This window comes from Vulpes vulpes, chromosome 14, assembly GCF_048418805.1.
Source record: "Vulpes vulpes isolate BD-2025 chromosome 14, VulVul3, whole genome shotgun sequence".
NCBI classification, from domain to species: Eukaryota; Metazoa; Chordata; class Mammalia; order Carnivora; family Canidae; genus Vulpes; species Vulpes vulpes.
The window spans coordinates 86131211-86147551 of record NC_132793.1 but is presented as its reverse complement, the minus strand read 5'-3'; the positions used below and the strand labels follow the sequence as shown (position 1 = coordinate 86147551).

Below are 16341 nucleotides of genomic sequence, written 5' to 3'. Positions count from 1 at the left end.
AATAGAGTCCAGAAATCTACCCAAATTCTTCTGGGGGAATTCAGTATATTATAAACATGGCATTTCAAATCAGAGAGGGAAAGAGGTCATCTGCAGCTACTCAGCCCACCTCAGGTGTCAGGAAGAGTAACTCAACTGTTGGCTTAGTAATAAAATGACAAGGACAAAATAAACGTATTGAAGAAAAATCAGTTGTTTTTGTGTTTGTGAAGATGTTAGTTGCTTTTATTTAGCTATAAGCCTGATTTTCTTAAATGTGTAATAACTTTTTATCTTTTTCTTAGATGAATGAAAAAATTGCATCTTTAGAAAAAGAGTTGTTGGAAAAAAAACCTTGGCAGCTTCAAGGGGAAGTGACAGCTCAAAAGCGACCAGAGAACAGCCTTCTAGAAGAGACTCTGCACTTTGATCATGCAGTCCGCATGGGTATGTGAGCCCACTGGCTCCTGCAAGTGTGTTTCCATGCTTTTTCCTATGGTTTTATTTCATCGAAAAATTCAAAGTGATACTTATTTTCCCTCAACTTTTAATAGGAAAGTTGAAAAAATAGTATACAACAAACATATATGCCATTCCCCTGGATTCACTGGTTAACATTTTTGCCATATTTGCGTTCCTTGCCTTATGTATGTGATTATGTGTACTTTTCTCCCTCTGAATCATTTGAAAGTAACATTAATATCATGACACTTCTCTCATAAGTACTTTTACATGTATCTTCTAAGAAATAGGACATTCTCTTACATAGGCATGATACTGTTAATTCATCCAGGAATTACTAATATACTAATGAGTGCCTAAAGTGTACCTAATATGTAATCCATAATCCATTCTGCTAGTGATCTGTGTGTGATGCCTGCTGTAATTGTCTACTGATTAAATTGTGTGCTCTAGACAGAAACCCTGCTCATCTCATCAAATTCCCTCTTATACCTATGAAGTCAAAATGAGTTTCCATTTTATTCAGTTCCAGATAGAATAAAAAAGAGGGAGTACCCGGGTGCATGAAATAAAAGTATTAGCACTTATTACCAGATATTCTCTAGTTTTGTGTTTTTCAAACTAGAGGGAGCATCAGAAGGGCTACTTAAATACAGATAGGTGGCCCTCTCCCTCCCCTTTTCTGATTTAAGAGATGTGGGATGGAGCCCAAGAATTCACATTTCTAACAAGTTCCCAGGTGTTGATGGTGCTGGTTTAAGGAACACCCTTTGAGAAGGACTGGTCTAGTTTATAACTACCTAATGAGTACATGTTACATTTCTTTTAGCACCTGTGATCACAGAAGAAACCACCCTTCAACTGGAAGATATTATTAAGCAGAGGATAAGAGATCAGGTCAGTAAGAATGAAATTTAATTTAAAATTCACTGAAATTTTTAGAAATACTATGAGACTATTTTGGGAGTAGTACCAACACTCTGTTTTCATAGGAATTTTGTTTGTATCAATTCTTCACTCGAAGCCCTAAATCTACTCTGAAGTTTACTAAGTCTATACTATCCTTATCTTTTGTTGTGTGAGACATTGCCTTTCTCTAGTGCTCTGGAAAGACAGGCAGTTGTGCCTGACAAATGGGTAGCCAGAGCCATTGCCGGTCTTCCTTGCACCTTGTTCATCTGTCCGGTGGTGCTGAGCGATGCTGGTGGAGGGTAAACAGATATGGTGACTGATTCTGACCTGATACGGTCATACATGGGACCCCTCATGTAGGCATAGTATCTGCTGGGATAAAAGATTTTTTTTTTTTTTCAAATCTTAAAAACCTAGCAAAGTTTCTGTTTAAGAATTGATCTTAGATTCCTAGAGCAATCACTTAAAAAGAATAGAAAGAGGGGCATCTGGGTGACTCAGTCGTTTAAACATTTGCCTTCAGCTCAGGTCATGGTCTCGGTCCTGGGATCAAGCCCCACATGGGGCTCTCTGCTAAGCAGAGCCTGCTTCTCTCTCTCCCTCTGTCCCTCCTTCCACCTTCTTGTGCATTCTCTTTCTCTGTCAAATAAATAAATAAAATCTTTAAAAAAAAAAAAGTGTAAAAAGACAATAAAAAACACAATTGATACATTAAAATTAAATACTGAAAAGTGTTTCAGTAACCAGGTTGGGAAAGGAAAGGATGCACACGATGACGGAGGCTGAGAAATCCTATGCTTTGCTGTCTGTAAGCAGAAAACCAGAAATGCTATGTCCCAAATCCTGAGAACCAGGGAAGCTAATAATATAAGTTCCAGTCTAAGTCCAAGGCCCAAAAACCAGAAGCATTAATGTCCAGGGGCAGGAGAAGATGGATGTCCGAGCTCAAGCAGAAAGCAGATTCACCCTCCCTTCACCTTTTTGTTCTGCTTGGGCCCTGGTGGATTGAATGATGTCCATCTGCATTAGTGAAGGCATCTTCTTTACTCAGTCTACTAATTCAAATACTGATCTCTTCCAGAGACATCAGCACAGACTCAGATATAATGTTTTACCATCTATCTGAGCATCCCTTCACCCAAATTGACACTTGAAATTAACCATCACAATGGGCAACTGGGAATGAACCCTGCTGGGGACCCCTGAGGATCTGTGTAGAATTTGTCTCAGATTTATCCCACCAGGGATTGATCTGCTGGAATATTTATCAGTCCTTAACTGGTTGAGAACTGCCTCTGGCATGTTAAGTCCTAGACACTTTAGAGCTGCCTGGAACGTAGGTAGGCAAGATCCCTTGGCATTCCAGAAAACCTGCAGGATAAGAAGCAGAGTCCCAGCTTGAGATGGGAAGCTGTCAGTATGTACAGACATTGTCTACCTGCAGCTAGGGGTGAGCTAAGAGATGGGTCAGGGAATATTAAAAATGGCATTTACACGGTCTGCTGCACAGGTGTTCAATAAATATCCTATGGAAAAAAGAATTGATCTTATTTTATAAACTTAAAATAAAACTGGGTGTATGACAGGTACAATAAGGCATGGTACAATTAAAGCATGTATAATGTTTGCTTGAAATAGGAAGAATTTGAAGGGTGAGTACTATATGTGGAGTGTCCTTAAATTTGAAGTCAACAAGACAAGCTCAGGTGTTGACTTTTAAACAACATGATAGGGAAATGAGGAATTAAAGTTGGTAACGAGGTGAAAAATGCATTTAAAACAACAAAAAGGAAAGTAACATCCCTTTGGTTTTTGTAATACTTATTTTCTGTGACTTGAATATCATTTCACAGGCTGAAATTAATTACTTTTTGCTATAATTTGCTTGCTCTAGACTGACCATAAATATTCCAGAAGAAGAGTCTGAGATGAGTCTAGAATGAAATGATGGATTTTATTAATTTATGTTCCTTCTGCCTTTCATATTGCAGGCTTGGGATGATGTAGTACGTAAAGAAAAACCTAAAGAGGATGTGTATGAATATAAAAAACGTTTAACGTTAGACCATGAGAAGAGCAAATTGAGCCTTGCTGAAATTTATGAGCAGGAGTACATCAAACTCAACCAGGTAAGGAAGCCTGGAAGGCAAAGCCATTGTTACTTAAAAAAAGAAGTGGAGAACCAGCTCTGCTGGTTGAATGAATTAAGTTCCAATTTCACCCTGGCTGAAATTCATGAAAGGAATCTTGAGCTCTTGGCTCACCTTATTTAAATGTGAGACAGAGTATGTTAGGAATAGAGGGGTTATAATACTACCACTGAATGTGAGGGGGGTAGGGGAGCTTGTATTGCATTTAGTCATTAGTCACCTAATTGTTCCACAGCTAATTACTAACTTTTCACCAATTATAGTAGCCCTACAATTTAAAAATCAGTTCTCATTCATACTGTAAAAGTTACAGATAGAACATAATCTGTGAATTCATTCAGATTTTTAGGTCTGGGGGTTATTTGGTTTTTGATTCTTGTTTCTTTTCAGTTAGATTCTTAAAAGAACTACCTGGTTAAGTAGGACAGAGCCTTATTTCCCGTAATACTATATTACCAATATAGTGATGGAATTATTCCTTCACATTTGATTTATTGAGAATGTGGTCAATACGTGCTTGGGGAGGAGAGAGTATTTTATTTGCAAAAGCCATTTAAGATTTCTGCCAGATTTGATTAATTAACGTCACATTAGCAGCAATAGTCATCAGTGCCCTCAATGCCACTGTTAAGTTGAAGATTTGGAAAGATTTGAATTAATTCTTCCTGGTGGTTTTGCAGCCCAAAGTGCTAGTTGAAGGAACATGTTACTGAACATTGCCTGGCATGAGAGGATTTAGTAAATACAGAAAGTATTTTGTAACCATGAGAGTTAAAAATTAAATATGTAATGCGACAGCTGTACCAGCTCTGTAAATGATAGTTATGTCTTAGAATTCATCAGCCAGTTCTCAAGTTTTTGAGTATGGACTTAATTTAGGCTGATTCTAGACCCATTCCATTAAGAGTTTGGGGATGATGATGAGTATTTACCAGAGTTTGGTATCCATCCTGGAGGTGATAAGCAAGGTGATGGTACACAGCACATGAATGAACTTCTTGTTGTTTATGTATGATTTCACAGCCATTATTCTCTGGGCTGAGGCAAACAACGTGTTTAAGATTTTTTAAAAAATGAATTAAGTTAAAATAAAGAAGCAGTGGCAAATGCTTAGATGTGGCTGAAAGTGGGCTTTGATGACAGAAATTGGAAACAGACCCCGATGCGTCTCAGGCATTAAGGTTGTTGAGGCAAAGAGCCAGTTGCTTCCCTGTTTTGGTGTGTATTGTTTTGTTTTGTTATGCCTTGATAAAAAAGCAAATAAAAACAGTCTTAGCCTTTTAGAATAAATATTACGGGCAGAGGGAAAAGGGGATTGTGAGCATTTGGGCTGTTTTTACCTTTTGGTTGCCGGGAATAGTGCCGCTTTGAATAGATGTTTACATGTATTGGTTTGAGAACCTCTTTCTACATTCTCTCGGGTATTTATCTAAGGATGGAATTGCAGGGTCATATAGCAATTCTCCGTTTAACTTTTTGAGGAGCTCTCTCATTCATCTCTGTTGTGACTGCACCATTTTACATTGTTACCAGCACTGCACGATTCTAATTCTTCAGCACCTAATACTTGTTACCTAGCTCCCCTTTTAATGATAGCCATCCTCATGGGAGTGGCTTAGTTCTTGATAGAAATCAGTACCGAGGGAATTATAAGTTATAAATCATAGAGGTAGGGGTTGCTGCAGCTCCTAAAGTGCACGTCACACTTCTTTGGTGCTGGCACCATCATGGTATTGATAATTTTAAATCTGCCTTGTAATGTGTCTTTGGAGCTGAAGCCTTGGTGTTGAGAAATGGGCTATACCTTATTGACTCTTGTGTTTTGTCCTGTGATGTGTATTAAGCTGCTCATTCTGATGTTGCTGAACTTATTTTCTAAGCAAAAAACGGCAGAAGAAGAAAATCCAGAGCACAAAGAAATTCAGAAGATGATGGATTCTCTCTTCTTAAAATTGGATGCCCTCTCAAACTTTCACTTCATCCCTAAACCAGTAAGTGTGTTAACATTTCATTGTGTGGTCAGAGCAGATGTGACCTTAATTCCTCTGAGCTTTTGTGAAGCTAACTCTTTATTTGGTTTTAGGATACAAACCTGTAGGAATTCCTTGTAAATTACATGCAGGGCCTCTCTTGAGGATGGTTCACATCTAATCCCAGACAAGTCTGGCTTTGTCTGCTGATCCAGCCTGATCTCCAAATGGACCCTTCCCAGGCCTCAAGTCTTAGCCACAGGGTCTCTTCATTTCTTACTCTTTCTTATTGTTCAGTCTTCTGTTTTATTTCCATCCTGCAGTTGGTTTGGAGACCTGTGGTGTCTGTACCTGATATTTTTTGGATACCTGCTCTGTGCCATATTAAGTCCTTTATGTACATTAACCCCTCTTCCCCAGTTTTATTAAGACAGATCTGTAACACTGTAGGTTTAAGATGTACAACAATGGTTTGATACATAGGTTCCCCCACCATCGGAAAGCACATGAAGCAAGACTAAATAGGGTAAAGCAAAGAAGCAATTACCATTCATTCAATGGAAAATTTTTTGAGCATTTTAGACCCCAAAAATAATCTGTTGTAGGCTTTTCTGATACTTCAGGACCAATCTTGTAATGGATGCGCAAATAAATTGAGATAAAGCACAGATGCTCACAGACATAGTTTAAAGCTCTGGTGACTTAATGCTGAGATACCAAGTGTAGTTCCTGAGGAAGGAGCTGGGCAGAGCTGCTTGCTGCAGAACAGATGCTGAATGCTATTTTTGTTTTCCCTTTTTTTAAAAATAAAAGTGAAAAATGTTTTCAGATCTCTTTCACTTAGCAAGAGCAGATACTAATGTAGGTCTTTTAGAGTGGCCTAGCATAAACTTTTGAAAGGTGTGGCATACCTGCATGAATATATTGAGGAATGATTACCATGGTAAGTTTAGTTAATATCCATCACTCTATATAGTTGCAGTTTTCTTCCTTATGATGAGAGCTTTTAAGATCTACTTTCTTAGCAACTTTGAAATATAAAATACTATTAACAGTAGTTACCCTGCTGTATATTAGATGCCTAGAACTTACAACTGGTAGTTTGTACTTTTGGCTTCGCATCCACCTGTTTTCTATCAGTTGGGTTGTTTTAGATACATCTAAGTGAGATTGTTACTAAGAGTTAGATGGAAAAGGAACAAAGCTACCATTATTTCTCTGCCCCAGTAAAGAATTCCAGGACAGAAAAATGAAAGTAATCCCTGGGTGGCGCAGCGGTTTGGCGCCTGCCTTTGGCCCAGGGCGCGATCCTGGAGACCCGGGATCGAATCCCACGTCGGGCTCCCGGTGCATGGAGCCTGCTTCTCCCTCTGCCTTTATCTCTGCCTTGTCTCTGCCTCTCTCTATATATATGACTATCATAAATAAATAATAAAAAAAATTAAAAAAAATAAAATAAAGCAAAGTTTTATTAAATACCCTCCAAGGGAGGAGCGAGCCAGCCAAGAGAGACAAGGCCCCAGAAACTGGTGCATGGGCGCGTGGGCTTATATTAGTTTTTCCTTTTGGGTGGGTCCTAGGGTGGCAACATTTGAGTGACAGGCCTGGATTATATAACAATTAGCCAAGTACTCATGTCCTTTCCCAAGATGTATTCTGAATGCCTGCAAGAGTGGGAAACTGCAACATTATTTCTGTTAAACAGACAGAAGGACAAGTGGCTGCTTTCTGCAGAAGTGCAGTAAGTGCAACAAACTTAACTCTTCCTCTGCTGGGATGTTGCAGCCCCAGACCTACTGCTTGATGGGTGGAATGTAGTGGTCCCTGGGTGGGGCTCTCTGGCAGGATATCTAAGGTCCATTCTCCTGTCGCTCATGCCTAGTTTCCTACCTAACAAGATCAAGATCGTAAGGTATTTATCTTTCTCTGTTTGACTTCCTCACTCAGCATAATGGCCTTAGGGTACATCAGTGTTGTCACAAATGGCAGGATTTCCTTCTTTTTATGACTAAATAGTATTTCACTCTGTATTTATTCATTCATCTGTTGATGAACACTTATATTGTTTCTATGACGTGGCTATAGTAAATAATACTGCAGTGAACATGGGGGTTCAGATACTTCTTTGAGCCAGACATGGGCACCAGCTTGGCTCTACAGATGGGTGAGGTTGCTGGCCAGGATCTCTCCTTGGGCACTGCTGTGAGGAGGAATGTGGTCTGCCAAGGTCCAGGTACTGTTGCTATAAGCCCTGCCCTTGCTCTCCATCCCAGTCTGAACCCCAGTGATCAAGCCTCACATTTTCCCTCCCTGATCCTCCTGACACAGACACAATTGGGCCTGCCCAGAAGCATCCTGCACTGCTGGGGAGCTGAAAGGCCACCTTGGGCTCTGTTCCACTGGAGAAGGCGTAGGCCAGGTCTCATTCTCAATGGGGCACTGTTCTGGCCTGGGATGATATGGTGAGAGTGTAGCCTCTCCTATACTTCGAATGTGGTCCAGAGGGTTGCTTCAGCATCATCCTCAGGTTCTGGGATTTTCACAATGCTCTCTTGTCTGTGGATAGTTGCTAGTTCGGATTGACCAGGGTTGCCATCTTGATGATGGCAGTGCTCCTGCCCATTAACTCTTAATCCACAAAACACTAAGGCAGATACTACTCTTTCTGTTTTGCAGATGAGGAAACCAAAGCTTATTTGGAGGTTAGGAGGGTTGGATTTAACTGTGGGTCCATGTTCCTCCGTTGCATCCTGTTCTGTACTAGGCCCAGACCTCCAGTGATCAGTCTGACTCCCACCATGCTTGGCTCAGTGCCTTTCTACTTTTTAGAGCTTCTTTTCCATCTCACTACCCTCTGTGAGCTCATAAAACATGCCGACCAGTCCTTTTGGTACTTGCTCGCCTATTATCTCCTTGTGTCCCTCATGTTCTCTGGAAACAACCTGTCATGAATCTCAAGGACTAGTCTAGAAGTCAGAAAGCTGAGTCAGATTCTGCCCCTAACAAGCTTTCTGAATTAGGCAAATTTCTTCACCTTTCAGCTATACAGAAGAGTTAATCACCCAAATCCTTCTGGTTCTTTGATGGTTGGGTGTTTTGTCTTCTCAGAGAATCTGCATATCTCACCTTTTTGTGTGTGTGTTTGGTTAATCAGATGTACTTTACATGACACTGAGTTTTTGGTGACAGGAGTTTTTGGTGACAGAAGTCTTTGGATACCAAAGTGCCTAGTGTGGGCTGTGTAATAGAAGAAAAGAGGAATTCTTAACCCCTCTTGGCCAGCAGCTCTTGCTGTGAAAAAGTTACTGATGCGAAGAACATGATTCCTTCCTGTGCCTTACAAGGCCCCACGTGATCTGGCTCCCTCTTACCTCTCTGGTCTCCATAGCTTCCTGTCCCCCAGCCACACAGGTGGCCTGCCAGTGCCCTCAGTGGCAGAGTGCCTCCTTCCACATACCTTCCTGCCAGCCTCTCCACCTGCTAGGCTGTATGTACTTCCTTCTTTCCGTGGCTGTCTCCTTCTTATCTCTGGGGTGTCAGGCTGAGTGCTGTCTTCTCTTTCCTGCATTCATTTCCCTCACAGCACCATGATTGCCATTGGTCAATTGCCAATCATTCCCTACTCATTTTTTTTTAATATTTTATTTATTTATTCATGAGAGACACAGAGAGAGAATCAGAGACACAGGCAGAGGGAGAAATAGGCTCCATGCAGGGAGCCTGATGCAGGACTCGATCCCAGGACTCCAGGATCATGCCCTGAACAAAAGGCAGATGCTCAGCTGCTGAGCCACCTAGCTGTCCCATCATTTCCAAGCCAGCATAAATGTATTTTGTCACACTAGCATGGAACTTGGCATGGGGAAGTATTCAGACCTTCCTTAGAACCTTGGGAATTGAAGAAGGAGGAATGTATTTAAGTCTACAAGCCCCAGTTTAAAAGCCTTCCTTAGTCCTCTTTTAGAAATGTAGAATTTTTGGTGTAAGTTCCCCTTAATAATGAACTTTCTTTTATTTTTATTTTTTATTTTTTTTTTCTTTCTTTTTCTTCTTTCTTTTATTTTTAGTTTGGTATTTCACGATTCCTGCTTCACAAAACCTTGTTGATCATTTTTTTGTTTTGTTTTTTTCTGGGCTGTCTTGCATTTTTTCAGTATTTCTCTTTAAATTGGTAGAATGGAACACAGTATTCCTAATAAATAAGTGAACAGTGGAAGAAATTATTTCTTTCACACTCTGAAGTTTTTTTGTTAGAATCCAAGATCCTGTTGTGCATATGGATTATTTTCATTCTTTCTAAAATTTCCTGGGACACACATCTGCCTGGTTAACTGGAATATGGCCAAGAGTAGGGTAAGGAAAAGGGTGTGCGAAGAAATCAGTGACACTGCAGTAGAGCTCCTCTCTTCTCAGTCTCATGTTTTCTCCACGGCATCTGCTGTGTCCCACACTTCCATCTTTTATTCTCTAGCCGACAGAGTCCCCATTCGTGTCCCCTGGTGTTCTCAGAGATGTGCGGGAATTAGATGTAAAGAGCATTAGTGTAGGTGTTAGGTAAATAATCACTAGTGTTCTGCTATTACCAAGGTCAGTATGAAGCCTGTTCTAATTTCTGTCTTTTCCTGGACAGTTCTTCCAAAAAAAAAAAAAAAAAGACTCTTCAGTTAACATTGCATTTCATAAAATTTCCCCTTTATATAATTAATAGGTTTGATTTATTTCAGTACTATTTTAGTTTTCCAGAGCAGCTCTGTATCATTTTTCTGTTTACAAAGCTATGTTTAGAGGAACTGGCAGATGAGAAAATTTGTTTTATTAAGTAGTCTATTTTGACTCTTATTGTGATAAGCATTTTTATTTGTACCTCTTTCTGTATATTTCTTTTTTTTATATAAAAGATTTATTTATTCATGAGACACAGAGAGAGAGACAGAGACACAGGCTGAGGAAGAAGCAGGCTTCCCACAGGGAACCTGATGTGAGACTTGATCTCAGATCCCAGGATCATGCCCTGAGCAGAAGGGAGACGCTCAACTGCTGAGCCACCCAGACGTCCCTCTTTTTATATATTTCTTAAAGCCTTTTTTCCATAACCACAGATAGGATAATATTCACAAAAATCAGATTCTTTGTAACATTAGATAGGATTGTTTGAAATGTCCACATCTGTGGCAGATGGGAATAGTTCAGTAATAGGTAAGAGAACTGGTGTTTCAATATGGCATAAATATCCTGCAAAAGTGTAGAGTAAGTGTTCTTGGTGCAGTAGTGAGTCAGAGAAGACCTAAAGTACTCAGATATCAAAAGATTCCTCAACCAGCTCATGCTGCCCGTCAACACTGCCGTCATTCCACTTCCGACTTTTGCTGTTAGCCATCTCACATTTTAAATAATGTCCATGAAATATTTTATTTTTTTTAAACCTACGAGAGCTTTTTTTTTTAAAATTATTTCTTTAACTGAGAGTGAGTGAGGGGGGGAGGGGCAGAGGGAGAGAATCTTCAAGCAGACTCCCTGTGGAACAAGGAGCTTGATCCAGGGCTTGATCTCATGACTCGAGGTCATGATCAGAGCTAAAACCAAGAGTCAGACTTTATTTTATTTTTTTAACTTATTTTTATTTATTTATGATAGACAGAGAGAGAGAGGCAGAGACACAGGCAGCGGAGAGGGAGAAGCAGGCTTCATGCCAGGAGCCCGACGCGGGACTTGATCCCGGGACTCCAGGATCACGCCCTGGGCCAAAGGCAAGCGCGAAACCGCTGAGCCACCCAGGGATCCCCAAGAGTCAGACTTTAAACTGACTGAACCATCCAGGACCCTCTCCATAAAGTATTTTGTATATTATGCCTTAAATTAATGGGTTCACACCTTAACAATAGAGAACAAACAGGGTTGCTGGAGGGGTGGGGGGTGGGCTGAATGGGTGATGACGATTAAGGAGTGTACTTGTGATGAGCACTGAGTGTTGTATGTAAGTGATGAACTACTAAATAAAAAATAATAAAGTAAATTTTAAAGGATGTTTAAAAAAATAATAGGTTCACAATATAAATATTTTATGTAAGGACTATTTCTGACTTGTCTTGGGGTGCCTGGGTGAGTCAGTTGGTTAAGTGGCTGCCTTTGGCTCAGGTCATGATCCCAGGGTCCTGAGATTGAACCCTGCACTGGGCTCCCTTCCAGGGAGCCTGTTTCTACCTCTTCTTCCTGCTCCTGCTCTCTGTCTCTCGCAAATAAATAAAATCATTAAAATATATAAATAAATACATGTGTTGTCATTTTTCTAGCCTGTTCCAGAGATTAAAGTTGTGTCAAATCTGCCAGCCTTAACCATGGAGGAGGTAGCCCCAGTGAGCGTAAGCGATGCAGCTCTCCTGGCCCCAGAGGAAGTCAAGGTAAGAAGCCAGTGTCGAAACATTTCGTTTATTTTTTTATAAGTTAGTTTATAGCTAGATCTCTACTCAACATCTTTATCCTAGAGTTTGTAGTTTTTTTTTTTAATGGATCAGCAGTTTCTAAGTATAATCAAACTAATAGTATTACATAGTATTCAAACATTAGTCTTCTGTAACCAAATATGAGGTATGAGAATTATTGTAAAAACTGCTTGTAATATCTGATGTCTGTGTCTTGTTATAATCCAATTTGAATACTAGCAGTGATGTTAGGTTTAAAATTAATGGTTTATGTTGCTCATATACCAGTAATCCTTTAATATCAGCATTTTCCTCCATTGTTGTATTCATTTAGTGCTCATCAATAATCAAATTGGTGTCTAGAATAGAACATTTGGGTTATTAGAAGAAGTTAGACATACCAAATGTACGCAGTCCCTGCCTCACGAACATTGAAGCTCATGCATTACACAGGAATGATTTCCGCCGGGTGTCATCTTCCCAGCTGGCCTAGCAGCCTAGCAGCGCGGCTCTTTGTCCCTCCACACTTGCCTTGCTGCACCCACTCCCACCCCTTCAAAACCTCTGCTACCTCTACAGGTGACAGCCTGGCAGGAAAGGCTGGTAGCTGGGGAGGAAAGAGGACATTGATCCTCACTGGATAGATGTTTCCCTTCTGTTTCTGTAAAACCCTCCTGCCACCTAGTGGCTGTCCTCAGCAGCTTAGTGCCAAGGTAGTCCCAGAAGCCCATCTGAAGTCCTTAGTGCTGGAGGGGGCTTGCTTCTGGGGCCATCAGCTTGATACCCCAGCTTTCCAGGCCACCTCTGCAATGTGCTTTGGGGGCTGAACTGCCACTATGAGAATCTGCTTGTCAAAGAGTGCATCCCAGGTCTTACAGAGCTGAGCTCCCTAAGCTCTTTGGAGTGCAGGTGGGTACTGCATCCTCCCGGTGGTGGGGACACACCATTCGCCGTGCTTCATGGAACTGCTGGTCTTTTAACTTCTGAGTCATGTGAAGTTAGATTAACTATTATGCTGGGGGTTATTTTTAATAGGAAAAAAATAAAGCTGGAGATGTAAAAACAGCTGCTGAGAAAACTGCCACAGACAAGAAACGAGAACGGAGGAAAAAGAAATATCAAAAGCATATGAAACTGAAGGAGAAGGAAAAGCGGAGAAAACTGCTTGAAAAGAACAACCCAGACCAAGCGGGAAAATACACAAGGGCAGTAGCTTCAGAGAAGTTAAAACAGCTGACCAAAACAGGCAAAGCTTCGCTGCTAAAGGTAAGGATGCAGGAAAGAAATCTGCTGTAGGGGCCCCATGTAGGGGGCCTTCATGGGGATGGCGGTTGAATCAGTGTGTGACATCCACTCCACTGTGTGTCAGCCTGCTGATGCCGCCTGCCTGCCACCTGCCTGCCCAGCAAGAGGCTTCTGGCCCCTGGCTGGATAACAGCCAGAAACTCTTGGCCCTCATAGCTCCTGGGGCCTGGCAGCAGTTGTCTTCCACTCCCTCCTGCCTTAAATTACAAGAACATTGCAACCACATAGAATGCATGTGATACGTCTGTGCTAACTGGTGTGATTTTTCATAATTCTCAGTTTTTGGAAATTTATACTTTTGTACATTGTTGTAATCATAAGCACATTTTATAGCATGAGTGTGTTATTATTTTTAATTGCAGGATGAAGGTAAAGACAAAGCCTTAAAGTCATCTCAAGCATTCTTTTCTAAATTACAAGATCAAGTAAAAATGCAAATCACTGACGCGAAGAAAACAGAAAAGAAAAAGAAGAAAAGACAGGATATTTCTGTTCATAAATTAAAGCTGTAATATATTTTGAATATAATGTAAATATTAATGTGTAAGTTTATATTCTGTCATTTTTCTCTTTTATAATAAAATTTTTGAGAATTTTTTTTTTGTATAGACAGCAGATATTTGAGAATTTCTCATTTTGAAAAGACAAACTCAGACTGACATCGGAAAGCCCTGAGTTGCTTCCTCTGGGTGTGAAGCTGGACTGAGCTCCCTCGGCCCTTTCCCCACGAGTCCTCGCTGGGGTCTAGGTGAAGGCCAGTGAGCAGGAGCCAGCCTGCAGGCTGACCAGGGCACAGGAGCCAGCCATCCCCGTCACAAGCAGCTGTCCACGGCAGAGGTCCTCACTCTTTGGGGTCCTGATGTTCTTCCCCACTGCCCTGTCATCCTTTCACAAAATAGTGCATGGGCCTTCCATCTTTCTCCTTATGGGGTGATCTCCCATCCAACTGAACGAAGCCTTCATGTAGGCTGTAGAGTACCACACACAGATTTATAGAGAGCAGGTATGATCTAGATGGGATAGTAGCTGGACACAGCAGGGAAGGTAGGCTGGCAGTGTGGTGAGTCTTCTGTGACTACCAGGTACTTGCCTTCCCATCCAGGGAAAATTGCCTTTTTGTCTGATAGGACCTCATATTATGCTTTGATGGAAATGCCGTGAGCCTTACCTCAAGGGTAGAAAACGAGAGCAGCTTCTCCTGAAGCAACAGGGAAAGCCCTGGTTTTTCATCCACATGGAACAGTCAGTCAGGAAGAGCCCGTGGATGTATACTTTCTGCATTTCTGCTTCCCAATACAGAAACAGGCCACATCAGGATTAGAACTGGGTTGGCAAGGGCTAGATGAAGCACCAGTTAATACTGAATTGTCCTCTGTTTGAAGTTTTATTCAGGAGAGTTTTCTTCACTATTGTATCTTTGTCTTCTGTTTTTTTAAAAAAGGATTTTATTTATTCATGAGACACACAGAGAGAGAGGCAGAGACAGAGGGAGAAGCAGGCTCCATGCAGGGAGCCCAATGTGGGACTTGATCCTGGGACTGTGGGATCGATCACGTCCTGAGCCAAAGGCCCAACCACTGAGGAGCCCAACCACTGAGATGCCCAACCACTGAGCCACCCAGGCATCCCAGCATTTGCCTTCTAAACAGTTTGAGGAACCCTGGATCTCTTTCTAGCCTTAGTGAAAGTGTCATTTTGTTTTAGTGGTGATTTGTCTGTTATATGGCTCTAAAAGTTCTGCTTTCTTTAATTCAGTTTGCCAGTCCCCATTCAATTGCTATCTTAGTTCTATTTCCCTTGAGTCTTTCATAATCATTCATCAGGATTAGAATGTTTGATCCTGGAGTGATGATTCACTTTACCTGTCCAAGGGCAGTTTGATGTTTGCATAGTTTGAATCCCTTTTATCTTCATTTCTCCCCTCACCTCTAGGTGAGGTGTGTCTATACATTCACTTTTTTTTTTTTTTTTTAAGATTTTATTTTTTCATGAGAGACGGAGGCAGAGACATAGGTGGAGGGAGAAGCAGTCTCCCTGCAGGGAACCTGATGTGGGACTCAATCCCAGGACCCTGGGATCACACCCTGAATCAAAGGCAGATGCTCAACCACTGAGCCACCCAGGTGTCCTACCATTTGTGAGTTTCTAACTGAATTTCTTCTGTATCTATTATTTGGCATACTATAAGGAAAGTATTCCCTTCTCATTTATTTCACTATTGACTGATTTTTAAATTATTCATTTTTTTTAATCCTTTATTATGAATTTTGATTTTCCAGTTTTGGGCTGGTACAGTGGAAGGCCCTTCAAACTAATTTCTGAGTTCTGTTATATTCCCACTATTCTCTGGGCACGTCCTTATTTTCTGGTGCTAACATGTTCCAGGCTTATCCTGTCTTTTCCCTGGAATTGGCCATTTTCCCACAGAACCCTGGTTTCTCTTGGAGAATGGTATTTTGAAACAGATGTGGGTGCTAAGTGTGCTCATTGCCACTGTTGCCACTAGCCTCACTCACCAGAGCTAGAAAATTGTGATTGTGTGTGTGACTGTTATATGTATACCATACACGAGTCATACCAAAACTTCCTGTTCTAATCCAATATCCCTGCAGATTATATTCTAGTATTCACTCTTCCCATATTTGTAATGCCTTTTCTAACAGTGAGAAATCTTGCTCCCATTATCTTTAGTATATTTACTCGTTTACTCAAGCCTAGAATATACAAGTAGTTTTCAGAATTGGTAAGCTTATACTACTAGGAAAAGGAAAACATAGGTGTTCTATAGTTGTTGAGAATAGTGTTCGGTATTTCAGATAGTCCAAAGGTTTGATTTTTGTTCAGTTATTATCTTAACTGATTTTTTGTTTGTTTAATCAATTAGAGAAGCATATAAAATCTCTGTGATTATGGATTTTTCTCTTCCTGTAACTGTTTCAGTTTTTGCTTCATGTATATTGAAGACCTACTTTGTCAGGTACATATCCATTTATGATTTTTATGTCTTTCTCATGAATTGACCCCTTGACTATAAAATGACCTCTTTTTCTTTTGTGGCACTCCCTGTTTTGAAGTCTATTTTCAATATAATACTATAGCTCTTTCGATTATTGTTTGAATAATACATTCTTTTCCCTTCTCTTA

At 40.7% G+C, this 16341-nt stretch overlaps 1 protein-coding gene across 1 annotated transcript in view; it reads left to right on the top strand.

Annotated features, from left to right (window-relative positions):
- MPHOSPH10 (M-phase phosphoprotein 10) overlaps window positions 1–16341 on the top strand; it is a 22956-nt gene extending 6615 nt beyond the window's left edge. The window contains exons 5-11 of the mRNA XM_025986404.2: window positions 285–426; window positions 1271–1338; window positions 3345–3482; window positions 5384–5494; window positions 11764–11871; window positions 12928–13158; window positions 13560–16341. Coding sequence (XP_025842189.2) covers window positions 285–426; window positions 1271–1338; window positions 3345–3482; window positions 5384–5494; window positions 11764–11871; window positions 12928–13158; window positions 13560–13709 — 948 coding nt within the window. The 3' untranslated portion in view covers window positions 13710–16341. The remainder of the gene's footprint in view (window positions 1–284; window positions 427–1270; window positions 1339–3344; window positions 3483–5383; window positions 5495–11763; window positions 11872–12927; window positions 13159–13559) is intronic.